The sequence below is a fragment of the Pteropus vampyrus genome, unplaced genomic scaffold, assembly GCF_000151845.1.
Source record: "Pteropus vampyrus isolate Shadow unplaced genomic scaffold, Pvam_2.0 Scaffold28, whole genome shotgun sequence".
Lineage (NCBI taxonomy): Eukaryota > Metazoa > Chordata > Mammalia > Chiroptera > Pteropodidae > Pteropus > Pteropus vampyrus.
This window is the reverse complement of record NW_011888809.1, coordinates 2,740,732-2,761,532: the sequence shown is the minus strand read 5'-3', so window position 1 is coordinate 2,761,532 and position 20,801 is coordinate 2,740,732. Positions and strand designations below refer to the sequence as shown.

General features: G+C 53.1%; 1 protein-coding gene across 2 annotated transcripts in view; it reads left to right on the top strand.

Annotated features, from left to right (window-relative positions):
* The window catches only part of KLHL29 (kelch like family member 29), a 226,120-nt gene that overhangs the window by 73,167 nt on the left and 132,152 nt on the right, over positions 1-20,801 (top strand). Inside the window, exon 2 of one of the 2 annotated variants that reach the window (XM_023528542.1) lies at positions 20,107-20,439. In XM_023528542.1, the coding sequence (XP_023384310.1) occupies positions 20,155-20,439 (285 nt within the window). In that variant the 5' untranslated portion in view covers positions 20,107-20,154. The remainder of the gene's footprint in view (positions 1-20,106; positions 20,440-20,801) is intronic. The other variant, XM_011356584.2, reaches the window with a different exon arrangement.

Below are 20,801 nucleotides of genomic sequence, written 5' to 3'. Positions count from 1 at the left end.
GCTGTCCGGGGCAGCCAGAGGCTTTGGAATATGTCCAGAAGATTTCAGGATGCACGCCATAGCCTTCACGACAGGAAGGAACGCTTCTGAAATCCCACGATGGCTCCTCCGGGCTGAGAAAGGCCATCTGGTCTGTAAAGGAGAGTGGCTCTGTCGGCCCCAAGTACCCGCAGACCTCAGTTTCACGGTTAGGACATGGGTGCATCGTTGAGCCCATTTGGCTGAACCTCAATTAGGCATTTGGGAAAACAGAGGACAGAAAGGAAAAACGACTTAGCCCACATCACACCACCAATAAGAGGCAAAACTAGGACCAGAGCCCAGGTGTCTGCAGACTCCCAGTTCTGGGGCAGGCAGTGCATCCACTATGTGCCCAGTTCACCTGAGGATCCGTTAAAATGCAGATTCTGATGCAGTAACCTGCGGTGGGGACTGACATTCTGCATTTCTGATAAACTCTCAAGTGATGCTGGCACTGCCGGTCCAGGGACCACACTGTGAGAAACAAGGATAACTGAAGTCACCTTCACTGGCCAGGGGGCCGAATGGTTCGGGCGCAAAGCTAGAATTTTTAATTCTCCATCATATCTGCTTGGCTCCGTTCTGGTTCTGTTTTATTTTTACCAAGACGTCTAAAAGCCGTTGGTCCAGACCTCCAGCATGGAGGTTATCTGTCACCTTTTGTCAGCAACTTGCTACCCAGATGCCTGACATCTGTGGCAGGCAGGACGCTGGAATTGTGCCTGGGAAGTGTGCTCCAGACACTGGGAGGAGTGTGTCTGTGGCTTCGTGGGGGCGAGCGTGAGCAGGGTTCCCTGGTTGTGAAGAGGGACACTTTGTGGAATGTCACTCTGCTAGCTGTCTGGGCTGCAGCTTGACTAACTCTAGTGGATAGTGTCTGTCTTCCACGTTCGTGAGGATGTGACGACACGTGCCATTGACGTCTTTCAGAATAAGAGATCTTCTGTGACGAGGTCGCCAGGGCTTCTGCTTTTTCCACCAGTTCTCTCTTAACTGGAAACTTCTTCTCCCCAGAGCCTAGACTGAGAAAAGACCAGAAAGTGTCTCTGAGAGGCTGACAAAACGAATAGAGATCGTCAAGTATGTGCACCCAAATCTTGTGGGTTTTTTCTTTTTTTTTTCATCATCAACATCCCAGGCTTTAATTTAGAATTGTTCTTTTTTTAAAAAAAAAATATACAAATGAGCTGAAAGATTGATTACCTGGATTCTAAATTCAAATCGAATTTGCAAACTCCCAACCGGGCTAGAGTAAGGAGAAGCGTCAGAAAGATAACAGAAACAAGAAACACTTGCTAGCAGCTAATTGGAGGTGAAGCCGTTGCAAAGCTCTAGAATTTGACGTGCACACAGAGGAGGCGCCACAGCCTGGGGCGTCAGTGCAGGGACGCTGGGCCATCCGGGGCTCCTCTGGGCCTTAGCCTGACGCTGTGTCACAGCCCGGGGTCTGTTATGTCAAACTCCGTTCAGCACGTTGGGAGGGACGCAGTGGGTTTCAGAAGATGTTGTCTTTAACATTGCTAAAGTGTTTCGTTCTTGTTTAAGATGAGACATTTAAAGGAATCCATTTCCATTATCTCAAAAAATATGTCTGTCTGTAAGCAAAGCGAGACTTCCGCTCATAATCCCAGCGGACCTGGACGATGCTGTGCTGACCTTGTTCCACCTGGCTCTTCACACGTCTCTCTTCCTTGTTCTCTCTTTTTCAGACCTCTTAATGGGAATCACGCTATACTTTGATCTTTCTACAGTTTGACCAATTTGACCCCCTAAATCCCATTGACTTCGAAGACGTGCACCTCCAGTCTCTGACTTCCTAGCGAACAACCTGCATTCATCCTGATGTCCTGCCACCTCAGATTCCATAGATCCCAAATCCACCCCCTCCACTTTCCTGGCATTTCAGCATCCCCCAGACCTGGGAGTTGGCTCTGGCGTTTCCCGCTTGGTAACTTATCATTTCCGACTCCTCCCTGTCTTCTCTGCCACAGCTCAGACCCTCATCAATCCCCCGCTGTGCTATTTTCATCAGCATCTCAAATGATCCTCCTGTTTCTGATTCTCCATCTTCAATCCATCTCGCTCACGTCTGCCGCGGGAGTGCCCCCTCTTCCTCTCCCTCTCTCCCCGGGGCCTTTGTCCACACCTGCATTGTCCAATACGGTCGCCACCAGCAAAGGCACTCTTTAAATTCATTAAAATGAAAAATTCAGTTCCTCAATTATATCAACCATATTTTGAGTACTCAGTAACCACACGTGGCTAGTGGTTACTATATTGGACAGCACAGATGACAGAACATTTCCATCACTGCAGGAAATTTTGTTGGACAGCGGTGGTCCACACTGTTCTTTCATCTTGAGCATCTTTCTTTCTCTTCCTTCCCTCTGAATCCTCCTTGTTTCCCAAAGAATCTCAAAGAAGTTTCCTTACATCCCAAACCTCCTCTTAAGCATCGCAGAACTTAATTCTTCTGAGAGTGTATTAGAACATATTAGAACTCTTTTAATTACAACAGACAGGCACCCAACTCAAACTAATTTAAGCAAAAAAGAGAATGCATTAGCTCTTGTCACTGAAAAATTCAGCAGCGGCTTCTGCCACAGCTAGACCCAGGAGTTCACAGAATATCAAAACTCTTGTCGGCCTCTCATCTCCACTTCTCTCTGTGGCTGGCTTCACTCTCTGTTCTGCAGATCGCTTCCTCCCCAGGACTAGGGAGAATGGCCAGGAGCCATTCCAGCTTACAGCATCCATACTGTTTATAATACCGAGGGAAGAGAGACCCTTGTTTTCTGAGTACATACATCAGCTCTGAGGGATTGGGGTCTTTTGGGGCCAGGAACCCTAAATCAGTAATTGTGGCAGGGAATAGAACACACTAATTTACCTGTCCTGGTCACGTGCTCACCTGGCGATGAGTCAGAACACCCGAAGCATATCTAGTGGGCTCCACATGGGAAATAGTCTATTATCAGATGAAGGGTTAGGGGGCGGCTATCAGATAGACAACACAGATTTCACTACTGAATTAAAGCTCGGAAAATTTCTTACTTTCTTCTTTTGACAGGAACCTTCCTGATGCCTGGCAGAGTATCTGTACAGATGCTCAACAAACAGTCGACACACCAATAGAAAGAGAACTAAATCAACGGGTGGGTGGAGGCGTGGATGGATGAGTGCAGGAATGAATGAGTAGACGAAAAGATGGGTATGTATGTGCCTCGCTAACGCTGTGGGGTGCTGTAGGGAAGGCCAGAGGAGAGAACCACACTCACGCCCAGCAGAAGCAGCACTTACTGTCTGATGGTCCAAGGTCCCCTGGAGGGTCAGTGTAGCCCTGCCAGACAGGGCCTCCTTGAGGTCATCCCTCTGCCAAACTGATCTCTGCCACCCCTCACAGCCCTGGCACAGTGCTGAGTGCCAGCCAGTTCTAAGTCTGGCAGCAGCTCTGTGCACCTTGTTCTAGAGGGACAGTCAAACAGGAGCTGTCCAGCCACGCAGGGTGATTGCCAGTGTCTGAGGCAGCAACTCCCACTGGATTCCTGGTCCCAGACACACTGCATTCACCATTCTTACTTAAGCCCCTGGCAATTAAAAACATGTTTTTAAAAAAAAAAAAAAAAATCAAAGCCAGAAAATCCAAAGAATTGATGCTCCTGGTAGATGGCAGCAAAGCTGGTGCCTCCTCCTTGTGCAAGAGGACACGTGGGTTTTGACCTGAAGTTCAGCTCCCCGGAAACAGTAGGTGTGTCTTCCACGCAGAAGCTCTTGTTTCTGGCAGTAGCCGCCGTGGCGCGGCTGCTGGAACTGTCTAGGAAACTGAAGGATTAATCCTGGGAAGTAATTAGCACTGTTGGGAGTGGCCGGGTGCGGGCGTGTGTTGTTGTCAATGCCATCGTACTGGTGGCCTTGGGAAGAAGCGCTAATGAGCCTAAAGGGCTCAGTCAGGCAACCAGGGTGATGCGGTATTTTGCTTTGTTCTGTTTTAATGTCCATCCTTTTAATCTCTTGTTTAAAATAGCCTCTCAGAATTTGGCAATCATATTTCTTCCCCGGTAAGTGAGTGCTTTTCCCACTCTTTCTTGAATTGCATCTTTTTCTGTGCACATGTTCATTAAGGAGCAAAAATGTACTAGGCATCTAGCGGACTTATTTTAGCCTCAGTAGAGCCGCCTGGCTGGAAGCCTGTACGCTCAGGACACTTCTGCAGATGAGAGGGCCAGCTGAGCAGGGATCAGCCTATTGGCCGTCACCAGGTCTGTCGAGGGTGGTGCTCTCCCCTCTCTGCCCATCTCTTGTTCTGCGTCCATGTGGCACATGGGCTCTGATGGGGCAGCCGTGCTTGGGGTTTGGCTATTTGGGGATTTGCTGAGTCTCCTGCTTTCTGGAGTTGACCTTTGCTACAAAGCACGTGCCGTCCACAGGACTTGTTGGGCATTTGGAAGAAGACAGTCCCTGGGGAGCCAGCGTTCAACCTCTGTCCTTCCTGCGTTCTCTCCCCAAGGTGGAGGCAGGGGAGGGACAGTCTCCTGCCCAGATCCCCAGGGAGTCAGCTTCGGTGCTGCTCAGCCCCAGGGAGATGAACCTGGAAGATGGACTCAGAACAGCTGCCTCTGCCTCTCACTTGGAACGCCCGAGGGGGGAACCAGGCCTAGTCAACACTCAAACGGCTCTAGTTTGGCTGGATCCAGGCTCTTGGTGATTTCGAACAAGTCACCTTCAGCTCTCTGAACCTCTGTTTCCCCAGCTATAAGATTAAGATTACATTAGTCAAGACAGGCTAACTGCTGAAGCAAACAACCCCAAAATATAGTGGCTTAATCCAATAGAAGCTTGTCTTTCCCAGGTCACAGTTCAGAGTGGATTGACAAGAAGGAGCTCTACTCTGTGACCCCAACAGGCACCAAGGCTTCTTCCGCGTGTGTGTCTGATGGCTGGACCTCACCCTCCCTTGCAGTGGACAGGGACCAGAGAGGTTGGAAAAGGCAGCCCTGCTCATAACCACGTCAGCCTGGGGGGACCCAAATCATTTGCACACACATTTTGCACACACTGGTGAGAACTAGTCACATGGCCCCCGCTGGAATCAAGCAGGACTAGGGAGTGTTGTAGTCCCCGAGAAAGAGGGAGACACGGACATGGGGAGCACCAGTGGCCTTTGCCACAGAGACAACAATAAAACATCCCTTCCCGGGCTGGCTGTGAGGGTTAAATGTAAAACGCCATCGTTCGAGCATGGTGCCTGGCCCCGTAGACATGAAGAAATTGTTATTTTTCTTCTCTTTCTCCTACCGGTTATTCCCTTGAGGCTTATGCAAATAGCAGACCAAAGCAAGAAATTAAATATCCTTCCCTCACCTCTGAAGCTGCTTATTTCCTTGTTCCCTCGCAGTGTAACATTTTATTAGACCTTCCAGATGGGGAAAGAGCAGGCAGATTAAAAGTCAGATAGTGCCTAGAAGCCTGCTTCATCGGTTTCGCGGACGGCTGGGGCTTCGAAGCTATTTGGTATTTCCACAGCCAAAAGGCCTCCTCGGGAGCAGTTGTGTTTTAATAAATGGCTGCCTGAGTAATTTTCCTCGAAGGAATCGCATCGTAGATGTGTCTGCTCCTGGGGGAGGGCTGGCTGTTCCTCTGAGTGTTCGTGCTACCGGTGCGTTATGAATAAGATGCTTAAGTCTGCCTGCCCTGTGCTCACGATGTGACCCCCAGACTCTCCAGCGCTCTGTGTGGGATACCAGACAGGAGAGAGGGGTGGGAGCCTGGTTGTGCCATGTGGGGGTCTTGATCACAGTTCTGAAGAGAGGATTCGTCCGACGAGCCTGCCCTGCCCCTTCCCCATGGCCATTGGCAGAAGGAACCAAGTTAAGACTCAGGGCAAGTGCAGTTCATTCACTGAACTTGACTGACATTGTCCCATCGGATATGGGTGGCCTGATGGGTGGGGCAGCATAGGAGGAGACAACAGAAGTCCTTGATTCAGGATTTCTCTGTCCATGGAGAGAGAAGACAGCACAGGAACCATACTGACGTGGAATGGCAGCATCGGTTCATTCATTCGTTCGTTCGTTCGTTTGTTCATTCATTCATTCATCACTTACTGAGTGCCTACGAGAGGCCAGGTACTGTCTGAGCCAAGATATAGAAGTAAACAGAACTGGCAGTTGGAGAGCACCATGTCTGAGAGCCACCCGGGTTTGAATCCCAGCTCCGTCATTTGCTAGCTGGGCGATTTGGAGCAAGTTGCTTGACCTTTCTGTGCCTCAGTTTCCTCGGCTGGAGAATGGAGATAGCCATCCTAATAGCTGATTGTTATGTGTATTAAATGAATCAATATGTATAAAGCACTCTGTTTAGATAACTTCCATTCCAGTGTGGGAGAGACAGAAATCTAAAAAATTCCGCAGTCTGTAAGAAGGCAACGAGAACTATCAAAAAATAAAGCAGGGCAAGAGCTTGCCATTTTAAAATAAGATGGTCAGAGACAGTCCCACGGAGAAGGTAGCATTTAGGTAGAGATCTGAAGGAAATGAGAGCATTAGCCAGGTGAATAACTGAGGAAGAACTGGGCAGGCAGAGCGAGCAGCGTGTGCAAAGGTCCTGAGGCAGGAGGGGCCTGAGGGGAGGGAAGAGCCGCAAAGAGGCCAGCACGATAGAGCAGAGTCGTTGGAGGGGGGATGAAGCAAGAGAGGGAAGTGGGCTCCAGGGCCTCGTGGATCTTGTAGGAGCTTTTTCTCAGTTGAGATGGGAGCCATCGCAGGGACCTGAGCAGAAGAGTAAGGTCACGTGGTTTGGGTTTTATCACTCTGGCTGCTGTGTGGAGAATATGCTGAATGAGGGCAAAAAAAGGAAAGCGATGAGTTAGGAGGCTCCAGCAGAAACCCAGGCGAGGGATGCTAGAGGCTCAGACCGGGGTGTTCAGGATGGAGATGGGGAGAAGGGGTTGGAGTGAGCAGCTAACTCAGAGCTGTCAGTCAAGAAGGTTGGACCTATAAGAAGGATTGTGAGTTTGAGGTGAAGGATCCGCAGGTCCGGGGCTGTCAGGGAGCTCGAGCCCAGATGTGAGGCCCGGATGTAAGGATGATGTACAAAGAGAACTGGCTCAACATCAAACACGGGAATTTCCTCCTGGCACCACTGATTCCTTTCCTTCGTGGCCTTGAACGGGCCACCTAATCTCCGAGCCTCAGTTTCCCCCTCTATAAAATAGAAGCAGGGCTATGACTCACACGATTAAAGCGATTCTCAAAATGACAGACACGTTGCAGACGCTCGATAAATGCTCCTTGCTTCTCTTCCTCACTGTGCTCCTGGGCTTGGTGAGGAAGACTTCTCGCCATAGGGAGCGGTCCCCAGGTCAGGAGGCTGACACCAGCAAAGGCTCGGGGTGCAGGGAGGGATGCAGACCCTACCTCATGCCCATGTCTCTGACTTCATAGGGAGACTTGGGGCACTTTCCACAGGTGGGAGGCCCTGGAGGCTGCGGGGCGAGCACACTCTGTACGCTGCTTCTGGGGGCGGGTCATTTCCTGGGTGGCCAGGGAACAGGTGCCAGGCCAGTCCTCTTCTCTGGCAATGAGCAGTGCTGAACTTCTTTTGTTCTGGCTCCAGAAGTCCATCCTGATGGTGCCAGGCTGGTCTCTGATACCCAAGTCCCCCCAGCCTTGGGCAGGGACTCCCTCCCTCCCCCTGCGTCCAAGCCCAGACCTCTGCAGCATCCTTTATTAAACCCAGACAGTTGGGGCGTCAGCCCTGCTCTGGGCACCCGCTGCAGGCTGGCCCTCTGTAAATGGACTGTTTGTGTGTGCAGAATGGGCCGGGCTGAGCTGCTAGCAGATGGCTATCTCGCCCTCGCCCAAGGGCTGCTGCAGCTGAGATCTGGCCTGCAGACAGCTACCCAGCCAGTGGCCCTGACCTTGTCATCCCCAATTGTCCTCAGAGTGCCCACTCCCTTGCCATCGGTAGACCCTGGGACTGAGCTCTGTGCAGCCGGGGTCTGCACACATGTGACTATGGGCAAAGGATGGACATGCCTGATGGGTGTAAGTAGGGTTTCCACCCAGGCAACCGGTGGGGAGCAGACAATGCTGTGTGTTTTCAGATCTTAGTATGTGATCAGACACGTGGGTCCCTGCAGAACAAGGACTAGAAGGGGGTGGGGCCAGCGGGTGAAGCAACAGAGTAGCCTGCGCCTTCCGGAAGGCTTCCTGGAGGAGGTGATAACAGAGCTAAAGAAGGTGGTACCCAACAGCCAGGTGTTAAATTTAACTTTTCCTGTGTCTTGAAGTCTCAGATGAGGCCCAAGGCTGAGCATGAAAGATGCCCAGCCCACCCCCCGCCCACATTGGAAAAGGGAACTAGGCAGCCCCAGGACTCCCTCCATGCTGCCCCTCGCCCCTAAGTTAAGAAAGTCTGGCTAGACGACAGGAAATAGGAAATGCCATTCATGAGAAGGAATTATCCTGGGAGGAACACCCAGGCTTTTCCCTCCCCTCCTGGGAGGTGCCCCGCCCTCCACCCATTCAAGCCCAGTCTCCGGGGACCTGAGACTAAAGCACTCGGGAGGATGTGATCTGTGTCCCCTGGAGCTGGGGGCACCACGACTGTGCCTGACTCGGCCTGGCCAGAGTCAGGCAGCCAAGGTAATGTCAGTCGTGCTTCCACAGTGGATGCTGCACAAGGGAGCCATCTGGAAGAGCCAATGCAGGGAGCACCCAGCCCAACCAGACCTCTCCAGCCACTCCAGCAAAGGACTCACAGCAGCGCCCACCGGCAGCAGAGCCAGCAGTGGGTCTCTGCCACAGGGGGCCACCTCCGCAGGGAGTGCTCTGGCTCCCCCTGTCCCTCCTGGCCCCTGTGGGGAAGCCAGAGCAGCAGTTAGTGAGAGGGAAGGAGGCAGGACCGGGGAGCGCCACGTACCCCTGCCCCATGGCAGGGCTCCGAGCCTGCGTCAAGGGCGCTGGGCCGAGGGGAGGAGCTCTGAATCGGATATGAGATCCAAGTTCTGATGAAAGACTGGACTTGGCTATGGGGAAGCCGAAGATGAGGTTGTTTTTAGAGTTGGCCTCGCCAGTTACTCACTGTGCGCATGTAGGTCACTTAAACCTATAAGTTCCTTAAGCCTCTCTGTGTTTCGGTTTAATAAAAGGGCGCTGCTCATGGGTTTGTCCTGAGGATGAAAAGAGCTGGTGCGTGGACAGTCTTTGGGGTGGTGCGGGCACACAGCAGATGCTCAGTAGGTGTCGGGTCTCTGTAGTGGAAGTAGCAGCAGCAGCAGTGATGATGATGATGGTGATGATGATGATAAACAGAATAATAATAATAGAAGCAATGCCCAAAAGTGCCCACCCCCCAAAAAATCTGTTCATATCCAACAGGGGAGTTTGAAGGGAAGTAGTGGGAGAAAAAGAAATCTGCTTGCTGCTGCCGTTCCACTGAGTTCAGCCTGTTTAACAAACCCGTTGCGTGATTATTAATAAGAACAGAGCAGCCGTGCCGGGTGCCAGCGGGGAGGCTCGGAGTGACGACCTCTACTGTCTGGGTGGTCCGGGAGGGCTTCCAGGAAGAGATGGCACAGAGGAAGGCCTCCAGAGATGCAGATACCCCGTCGGGAAGAAAAAGTGGTCTGAGGGGGACGTTGTGCATGTCACATTCTCACTCACGTCCACCCTTGGGACAGTTCCGCTCAATATACGTCGGGGGGCCCTGGCAATATACCCAGCCTTGGGTGGGCCCTGGGGCAATGAGGTGAGAAGGAGGCAGCCTCTAACTTCGAGGAGCTGCCGGCCTCCTGGGATAGAAAGACAAAAATCGTAGAATGTCACATGAATGTAGTTGATGTTGAGACAGAGAGGTTCAGTGATGCCGCAGCGTTCAGAGCAGAACTCAGCCGAGCCCAGGCACTCTGTAAACACATACGCCCACACGCACGCACGCACACGGACACACACGCATGCACGCGCACACACACACACACACACAGTGTGGTTCCCCAGGCCTTCTTTCTCTTTGCCATAGTGGCCAGCAGAGCTCATGTGAGGCACATGCTCCCAGCGTGGGTCCTGGGCCCCCAGCTGACCAGTAGTGAGCACGTAGCGTAAGTGAAAAACGCACGCTGTAGTTTAAGCCACTGAGATTGAGGCTGTTTGTTATCATGTCATAACCCACCTATCCAGGCTGATGTGACCATAATTTTTTAAAAGTGGCACAATCAGAAAACTGACCCTGAGAGAATCTCTCTGAGCCCCGTGGCCCTTCCTGTGTCAGAGCCCCGTTGCCCTGGGAGCGGCAGGTCTGGAGTCTAGTTCCATCTCTGCCCTGACACTCTGTGCCTCAGTTACTACCATTGTCAAAGGGGGTGTCTGACCCCAGAGCTGCTGTGAGACTTCAGCACGGCGGTGACGGGACAGTCTTCAGGGACCCGGGAGTCAGGGAACAGCCAGCGGCCATGCTGCCTTCATCGGCTTCCCTGCCTTGGGCCCCGGGGGTCACAGCAAAGACCAAACCCAGGTACAGGATCAACCCAGCACAGGGGGCCCCACAGGGCACATAAGGTCCTTGCTGCTGGTGGGCATGGGGCCAGTGGTCCCAGGCTGCCCAAGGGGGTGGAAGTGGCAGCCTGGAAACCAAGCATCTCTGCTTGGTTAATCTAAAAATAAACAGAAAGGCAACAAAAATCTATGTTTCAATTACTGCACACAAGCTGTTCAAACAGCCAGCTCTGCACTGGAGATGTGAACTTGTCAACAAAGGCTGCCTCATTTGCATGCTTGGGTGGTGATAAAACACATAACCTCGCAACAGGCTGCCCTCTGGTCTGGGTGTTTTTTTTGTTTTTTTTTTGTTTTTTTTTAATTAAATTAAATTAAAAACACGGACATAGAATAAAGACAGTGGAAATCTGAAGCAAGTACATCAAGATAAGGCAGCAGCTCCCAAAATGAAGGCCGAAGAGCCTCTGAGGGCTCGGCCCTCGGTAAGAGAGGTCAACAGGAGAGTGACCGAAACAAGGAGTCAATGGCCAGAACCAGGGGAGAAAAGTCTCTCCCAAGTGGCCCAAAACACTCTTCTCTTCCCCTGCTGATTCTGGAGGGAGCCCTAGTGAGCAGCATGGGCCTTCAGCTCCCAATGTCAAAGCGAAGGCCCTTGTAGCCCCCCTCTCTGTTGAGGAGAGGTGAGGTACAGCCCACGTTTGGAGGCAGCTCTGCAGGCTGGATGCATGGGGGCAAAGCTGGATTTTCATCCTTGGCCACACCACATTTATTCCATCGCCCACATGCCCGCCCTCGCACCCTCCTAACTCAAGTACAGTCTGTTCTCTGAAATGAATGGAGCCACAGGAAAGTAGGCTACCCTGGCATCAGGACCCCCCGACCTGCCCTGCTGGCTCCAGCCTGGACTGGCCGCTTCCTCTCCTGAGCCCTGGCCTGAGCTCCCCCTGAGCAGCCCCACTGTCTCTGAAGGCAGGAGCCATGCCCCTCCTTGCCTGCTTTCAGGATCTTGCCAGAGCCAAGTCCTTCTTGGTTTCCCAGGGAGGGATTCAGATAAGCAGGAACTCCCCAGGTCCCACCAGAGATGGAAATGAGCAAGGAGCACGCTCGCACTAACGCGGCGAGGGTTCCACAAATCCTGCATGCTGAAGTGGCTGTCGGTTCCGCATTCACTCTGGACAAGGATTTTAATGTCCCCAGCCCTCGGAGCAATTCTGCAGCCATCAGCCCAGACGCTCCTTACTCAGGGAAACAGAAGAGCAGTCGAGTCTCTCCCAGGGAAGATAATATCCTGTCACAGGCAGTATGATCTGCCGGCCATGTGACAGCCATTCCCTAATGTTTCCAAATAGACTTTTGAATAGACTCTTGTCTAGAAGAAAGCAAATTGCGAGAGCATTTCTGGCAGCCAAATAGAGAGCGAGGAGCGGTCTTTCTTCTTTGCAACTCTTGTTCTGGGTCTGGCTCCAGGCACCGAATAGGCTTCATTCATCAACTTGGGTCACTGATGAATTCCATGTGCTGTGAAGAGAGATCTCGTGAATTAGTCAGTTCTGCAAGATGCAGAATAACCAGGTGTGGGCCTCGAGAAGGCAGGCGGGCCACTTGAGGAAGAAAGTAACTGCAAAGTGTAGCTCTCAATACTGCAATCGTGTGTTCTCAGGACAGCGACAAAGCAGACTCTAGATTTCAGTGCTTCCATTCTCCATAGAGCCACCAAGAACAAGGAGTCCGAAGGAGCAAAGATGGCGGCTCGTAATGATAACTGTTAATTCTCCTCTAAGTGATCAAACCATACCCGCCCTCCATAGCTGCCTCATCGATCTTAATGTTTACGAGCCCCTAATTTACACACGCCTTCCTTCTTCCCTCAGTTTATGCTGATATTATGTTGCCAACTGTCATTTCCAATATCTTTTTTATTTTTCATTATCACCATTATAATGATTTACACCAGTAGCAATAGCACAAATGCCTAGTCAATTAGTCCCATGAGAAAAGTCTCTGAATCATGTATGCCTTTTTGAAAAAAAAAAAAAATCGCTCCATCAAAACCCACAGCCAGAATTTCTCAAAGCAAAGGTGCACCTGGGAAGGGAGGGAAATGGGAGGCTTGTTCTTTTAATGCTGTTCATCTAAAACGGGCATCGCATACCACCTTCCGGAGACAGGGAGATTGCTTTTTGCACGAGCAGTTGTGCCCAGGAAAGGAATCAGTGGCTTTTTCTCCTGAAACCTATCATCAGAAAAGCGTTTTGAAGCATTTGTCTTTTAAGGTCATGTATTAAGCCCTGTAATTATGGAATATGGCTTTTCCTGCCAAATACCTCTGCCCCCCAGGGCCCTCTGAGGACCAGGATGCGTCACAGAGCACGGCCAGAGCCCCAGGATGCCTGCGTGCCTCGGCCAGCTCCTGTCCTGCTAACTGCCAGCTCTTAGGCTGGCACGTCTTGGACTCTAACCCGTGTTTGAGTCTCGTCCCACCACAGCACCCCACCCCACCCCACCCCACCCCACCTCACCCACTTCTTGTTGAAAATGGAAATTCTGACTCAGTCATCCCGGAGGAGGGGCCTGGAATTCTACATATCTAACAGGTATCCATGTGATGTGGATGCTGCAAACCACAGATCGCACCCTGGGCAGGTGGACTCAGGCCCCTCTCTTACCCCTCGTCCTCATGCTCTTCATCTTGCTCACTTATGAAACGTGCCTACAGCACTGGAATGTCACGAGAAGCCAGTGAGGTGGTGTCTCTCTTACTCTGCTTACTTGTGATGAGTAAGAACTGTGGCCCTACAAGACCAGACTGCTGTTGCTGTGACCACTGCTGGACCCTTCCTGCCCTCTCTGCTGAATAGGGTCAAACTACCTACTTTTGGGAGATACCCCAAAGGTTGTCTAGCACTTTGTTTCAAAAAGGATTTGGTCCAACCTCTAGCTGGCTTAGGGTGCTAAAAGGCACATAAAGTAGGCTCTACTGTTCTGGGCTGGGAGGGGGCAGAAGGTGGACAGGGAGGTGGTCTGGGACAGATGGACAGAGCACGGGTGTGGGCTCGAGTTCTTGTGGCTGTGGCTCCAAAGCAGTGAGCTGGTAGACTGAACAGACAAAGGCTACCACAGTAGCATCTACCCAGCCTGAGCGTCAGGCTGCCCTCGGTCCCCTGGCATCCATCCAGGACCGACTACGTATATCCACAAGAACTTGAGCTCACCCCCATGCCCGTCTTCTTTTAAAGATAAAGATGACACTTTAAAGCCCTCTGTTACAGAAGCTGATGCCGCCTGGGGAGTGGAAGCAGAGGTCAAGAGGTCACTGAGTTGTCTCACCCCTGACTTCCCTCTCGCCCAAGCCTGGAGGGCCTGGTAGAGGAGGCTTGGTTGGGTCAGACCCTGGAACTGCAGCAGATCTTGGTGGAAACTGCTAGAAGCTAAGCAGCAGAGCTGGGGTGAGCCACTTCTGCCTGGCTCCTGGGCTAGGCAGTCTCCACACTGGTCCCGCTGAGGGAGGCCTCATGGCAAGGTGGTTGGCGATGGCAGGATGCACAGGGGGAGTGTCACATTAGGACGGTGGCCGCTCCAGGCTAGGCAAGGCTAAGCGGAAGGGAAAGGCCCTTTCAGAGCAGAGGTGAAATGTGACAACAAAGACTTTAATTCACTGGGGCCTTGGTTTCTGAGCTGGTCCAAAGGATTTGAAACAGAGCCTCGGGCCCAGGCTGGCACATGCACTGACTCACACTACCTGCGCACTTGATGTCCACTTGCAGGTGCTGCACACCTGTACCCCTGCTCCCGAGGAATACCTCACCCATAGGGGCTGTTATGCAGGTCCAGGAGCAGGACAAGGCGTGCGAGGCACAATGCAAAGAGGCCTGGCTTTCCGGGCTGTGCAAATGCAGGGTGGACCCTGCTGCAGTGGCCGCCCAGCATTTTTCACCCTGGGCACCTTTCTCCCCGCAGCCTAGTCCCCACCCTACTGCATGCTCCAAGCTGGAAACCATCCGCTGCCTTAATCTGGGAGCATCTCCTGAGCTCTGCCCCAGGTGCCCAGCCTGAGCTCAGTCAGCTACAAGGAGGAAATAGAGAGAGGGGTCCGGTCTTCAGGAAGCACCCTTACAGGAGCAGCACTCACATGCTGGGTCGTAGGCCTGCCTGCACGAGCTCCGAGAAGAGGGCTGGGCAGAGAAGTCCTCCCGCAGGAGGAGGCTGGCTGCCTGCTGCCCAGCCTCAGCCAGAAGCAAGTCTTCTGAGTTAGCGTGGGCTCGGTGGGGATACGGGTCGGTGGGAGCTGGAGTGGCCCCAGGAAGCAGAGAGGCATTTCCGAGAGGCACCCCTAGTTCCGTCTAACGATCTGTGTCAAGACCTGGCCCTCTCTTCCAGCACCGCCCAGAGAATTCCTTTGTGCTGCATTTGCCAAGATGGTGTTCTCTGGCTGGTGTTTATTATTTTGCTCCAGAAGAAAGGCTAAAAGATGCAGAGAGGGAAATGAAAATAAGAAAGATGGGCATGGACTGTTCCAACTGACTTGGCAGCACGTCTCCCCCAAATGAGGCAATCCTACATTTTCCATTCGGGGCTGGACGGGCCACGGTTCATTCCTCAGCTCCCCGTCTGGAGGCAGCGGGCTCCACTACCTTCCTGTGGATTAATCACGCCTTGGGGGCCCTCACAGCCGGCACCCACTCCTCCGAGTGCCTTAATGACAAGAACAAGGGAAGGGTCATTAGCCACCTGTGATCCTGGATACAGCATGTGCACAGGGGATGTCAATAGGTGGGGGCCACGACCAGCCTCCGGAGCACGCTGAGCATGTCCCTGGACACAGAGCTCCTGGACAGTGGCCGCCGTGCCCCGGCCCCTTGTGGACGACACAAATGACTGTGACACATGAAACTCTTAATTATTTACTCATGAATTATTCATGTTGAGGCAAATCTGTGCAGGAGGGTTGCTGATCTGATATCCAGCAAGTGTCCAGGAGACAGAATTACAGAGACACGGCTCAGGCACGGAGACCGAGCCTCGTGTCAGCTGATTGAGTCCCTTCTTCCAGGCCATCGTCAGGCCCTGGGTGGCCCAGGCCTTTCGCAAGCCTGAGCCTGAGTCCCTCAGGGTGCCCCTGAGCTACAGGGAGAAACCCATGTGTCAAGGCAGGCCCCGCAGTTGCTGATATGAGTTCCCCTAGGTCGTGGGCGTTCAGCTGAAGACAACCTTCCTCCCGCCCCGGGTCTATTCTCTATCTCTCAATAGCCTTGGGTGACAGAGCCCCCTACAAAATCCCAGCCACCTAGCACAGGGATCTCAGGGAGTCTGTGGCTGTGTGTTTCAGACACCAGAGCACACACAGCTTCAGAACTGACATTCTCCTTCAGTCTCGTCCTAGAGTCCCGCCTGGTTCCCACTGGCCTTGCCTTGGAGTTACAGGCCTATCCTTTGCCGCCCTGTAACATTAGGGTCTGATCGATATCCAGTGATAGGGCTTCTCCTTTTGAGAGGCTGCAGCAAAACCGAGACAAGAGAGGTTTGGGATACAGAGTGGAGGCCCCAGGCTCGTTTCGTGTCTGGGCGTCGGGAGCAGAGAGCAAGGAGCGTGAGAGGGAGACAGGGTTCCAGGGACAGGCCGTGGGTGAAGGTTTGGGATGGGAGCCAGAAAGAGGTCAGGGGCTGAGACGACTTTGTCATTTGGTTCTTATCCTAGTTAGTTAGCAGCCGGGCATCTCCCCCAAGGGAACCCGAAGAGCCTGTGGGCAGGTGGTCCCTCATTCACTCACGGTCCTGGTTCCCTTGTGGTGCCTGCCAGATAGCGGCCAGCAGGTAAGGGAGCCAACTCCTGTTCAGTCCTGATGACAGAGGAGCCCAAGGGAGAAGCAAGGTTATGGAGGCCCTAGGACAAGCCCGCCTAAGGGATGCACCCTTCCTGGTGAATGGCGAGCCGTCATGGGGCCTGCATCTCATCCCTCAAGAGTGGGGTGAGCCTCAGGGGCAGACCCCTCGCTCTCTCCCAGACAGAGGTGCTACTAGGGGCACGCAGGGCGGCCTCCATACCCCCGCTGAGAGGTCATCTCAGTTGTGAGGTAGTTGGGCCGATTAGTGTGACATTGCTGCATTTCTGGGGTGCTGGGGCACTCTGTCCTTCGATCTGAGGGATGTGCCTGTGCGCATAGGGCCACCAGCATGTGTGGCACTGAATGGCAAGGCCGCAGTGTGTACAGCAGGGACCATGACCAGATGTTCCCAGAGGCACTTCCCATCAGGCACGTGCCATAGTGACATGTCCACCTCCATTTTGTAAGGAGGTCCTCTGCTTCCCCTCACAGCTCCCTGCAGGAGGAGAGGTGTGTGCAAAGGGAAGGGACCCGGGAGGCCAGGCCAGCTTCGTCAGCGGTGTGCTGGGCCCCGCTGCCACCCTCTCTGAATCTGAGTCTGGCTCTGAGGAGTGAAAACATGGATGTCTGCACTCGAGGCCACCGTGTGAGATCGTGGAGGCACAGGCATTATGAACTGGGAGGTTCTGTGCGTGAGACTTCGGGCAAGCAAAACTGGGGTTCTGCTCTCCCCTGGGAAGGGCCCAGCCCCGCTTCCCTCCCAGAGCTTTTTCTTCACATGTGTGCACATAATTTAAACAGGTGCCACCCAGAGTCCTGTTTCGTTTTGTATTTTTATAAACGGCCCCCACACACACACTCAGAGGAACGCCTGCTGCCCAGACTCCCCTCCCTCTCTCAGCAAAGGGCTCTGCCGGTTCACGGGCAGCCTGCCAGGGAAATGTGCCCACCTTGACAGGGCGGCATTTTTACGAGTTTTGTCTGTAATTGCTTGACCAGTCTCGTCTGGGACACGTCCTCCTGCCCCACTGAACGCTTCCTGCTGCCTCCCCCACAACCAGCCGGGCGCACGTGTGGGCACACGAGACCTTTTTGACACACTGGCTCCATGCCCAGCAGGAAATATTTAAGTTGCCACCTCTGAATCTGGCACTCTGCCGCCCTGCTCAGGGTACACTGCGCAACACATTTCTTTCATTCCATCTGAAAGGAGAAATTAAATTGAGAAATGAAGCCCAGCCCAAACCTGGCATGCAAATGGTTGACCTTTGTTTTGAATACACTTTATGAGGCTGAAACCAGATTGTGTGGCCTTCAGCTGCCTGAATCTCTATCTACTCTCTAGCATTTTAAGGAGACTGGAACAGATGAGCGGCAGGGGGAGGGGGTGGGGGTGGCTGGAGGCACAGGCTGCTAGGACTGTGAGAACGATGGAGCTACTATGTGGTCCAGCAGGTGGTCCCCGAGGCAGCGAGCTGACCGGTTTGAGCTGTGTCAAAGGTTTCCCTGGGGCTGAGGAGGCCCCTCTGACCCGATCCCAAGGGGGCACGTTCCGCCACCTGTGGGCGTGTCACAGAATGTCAGAGGTTGGGAAGCCATTCCGGCAAAGAAGCAATATAGGCTTGGACCCCAAGCTGACAGAGAGAGATACCTTCAGAAACTGAGGGCGGTAGGAGTAGCTGGAGTGGATGTGATGCTAGAAAAAGGACCCAGCCCAGATCCTCGTGTCTTCTGGGGCCATCCTGAGGAATCAGGACCTTACAATGAAGGACAGGATTTAAAGCGAGAGACTGAAGTATCGTGATCTGATCTGTGCTTTTAAAAGTTGTCAGGGCACTCGGGTGAAGGGATAAGGAGAGGGACAGGGTTAGGAAGACCGGGTGAGACGATCTATGTGGTAAACAGTGAATCGAAGTGGGAAGGTGTGCAGATGTCCGTGAGGCACATTTGAGAAGTAAACGGAGCAGGAGAATCAAAGACCCCGCCGTCGAATACGAGGACGGAGATGGGGAATGGGGGTGGCTTTCTCCACTAGAGGGAATTCCTGAGAATGAGCGTTCAGGCAAAAGAATAATGGGTTAATTGAAGGACCTATAGTACTTAGGTACCCGCGGAATGGCCAGGTGAAGGTGCACAGCAGGCAGTAGGATGGCTGATGTGGTGCATAGGAGATGGAGGGAGTCATCGGTAAAGAGGTGACAGCTGAACGAGGTCATCCACGCAGTGTGTAGGGTGAGAAGTAAACATGAAATGAACCTGCCACCCAACTTTAAGACGTCATGGCCAGCTCTGCTTCCGGTGGGCCTCCAGGATTATTAGCCCAGGTCTGTTCCATGTACCTGGCAGAAGGGACAGTGCCCAGAGAGAGGACAGTGGCTGCCAGGGCCTGGCCGACCGCACGAGTAGGACTTGAGTGGCAGGTTGCTGGGACTGGGCCCAGGCTCTGGGTCTGTGGCACTAGAAGTTGACAGCTAGGTCTGGATATGCAAAGACCAGAGTAGGATCAGGCTTGATAGAAATTTTAAAAATAAAATGGCCTATCCATCCACCAGCCAACAATTCCAGAGTCCCCCACCAGGGCCGCGCTGGACTAGGGGAGTGAGAAAATGAGCCAGGAGCCATCCCTGACCTCCAGGCGCTCACCACAGGCAGGATGTGGTTGGAGAATGAAAAAGGGTCAAAAGCAAGTCCCACCTGCGCCGTGGCCAGGGCTGGGGCGTGTGACGTGCAGGGCAGATGCCACCCTCACTTTCCCATCTCCGTCCTCACACCATCATACCCGTGCCCTCTGCCTCTGCCTCGCTGTGGCCTCTCCAGCCGAGACAGCCTTTCTGATGTCTTTACATCCTTCCTGACTAAGGGTGACATCAGGCCTGGCTGGGCAGGAAGCCAGGCAAGTTACCATAATGCTTAGCAAAATGCAGTCTTCACGATGCAGAAGGCCCTCAGAGGATCCTGGTGTGTCGAGGTCTCCATGACAACACGGAGGGCCTTATGGTTCGGATATTCGCGGAAATCACGTGGGAGATGGTCTGGTTAACAGAGACCAGGGAGCCCGGGGTCTCTGGTACCAGCGATTGAATCGTAGGGTTATGAAAGAGGACTCTTAAGGCCCAGAGATTTAACACCCTCTCAGATTTGAGTCCCACGTTGAGCTACGGCAGGAAGGCCAGGATCCCGGTCACATCCTTACCTTCTAGTTCTCTGACCTCAAGGGAATCGCTTATTCTTAATAAGCTCCCTGGTCCATAAATCGGAGAGGACCCAGGCCCTGCCAACTCACCGTAGGATCCATGAGATCTTTGTAAAGGGCCTTGTCCACTCTACAATGGGTGTACAGGTGTGGCTGCTTGCATCCCATCATTGAAGAAAATGTGGCCTGGGGAATTTAAAAGATCTTGTTTACACAGTGGGGATGTCAGGATAAAATCCCAACCATAATTAAAACGTGCACATCTGTCGGTCAGGGCAGCGTGAGGCTGCAGAACAAGAAGCTTTACTTTAAACTTTGACTGGGTTCGAATCCTGTCTGCTACACTTTACCATGTGATCCTGGACAAATCATTTATTCCTCATCTGTGACGTGGGGCTAATGATCCATGTTTTGTGGGCTTGCTATGAATGTGAAATGAGCTAACATTTGAAAGCCCTTTATTACACACAGAGAAGGTGTTTAATAGATGCTGACGGGCGTCGCTGCCATCCCCTCGTCCTAGCGGCGGCCTCTCCTGCTTGTCTAAATCGCCCTCTTCTCCACTCTGTGCCAGCAGGTCCGGCCTCTGTTTCCCTGTGAGGAGCAGCCGAGGCCCACCGAGATGTCCCGGCACCACAGCCGCTTCGAAAGAGATTACCGGGTGGGCTGGGACCGCCGTGAGTGGAGTGCCAACGGAACTCATGGGACCACCAGCATCTGCAGTGCCACCGCCGGGGCGGGGGGCGGCACAGCCAGCAGCCTCAGTGCCCGGCCCGGCCTCCTGCCACTGCCCGTGGTGCCCTCCCGGCTGCCCACGCCCGCCACGGCTCCTGCTCCCTGCACCACCGGCAGCGGCGAGGCCATCACCAGCCTCGTGGCCAGCTCTGCCTCCGCTGTCACTACCAAGGTAAGACCTCCTCTCTGAGCAGAAGCCAGGCAGAGGGGACCCTGCTCCCCCTGCAGGCCCGGCCAGCTCAGCAGGCTTGCAGCCTGTGTGCTGGACACAGCGTTCTCCCAAGTATTAGCACCCCCAGAGCTGGGCCGGGCAACTGTCGATGTTAACATGGTTCTAATTTTCCATGTCTCTTTCTCTGTGACTAACTTGTAAGAAGTCAAGCAGGTGCAGAGGCCACTCGTTGTCCTTGCCACGTTGATTAAATGCTATTTAATGTGCAAAATGACAGTGAAACTCTGACTTGGCAATACAAGATCTCTAAATAGGTGAATTTAGAGCAGTAGTGACTTAGGTTTGCAAGAACATCCTGACCA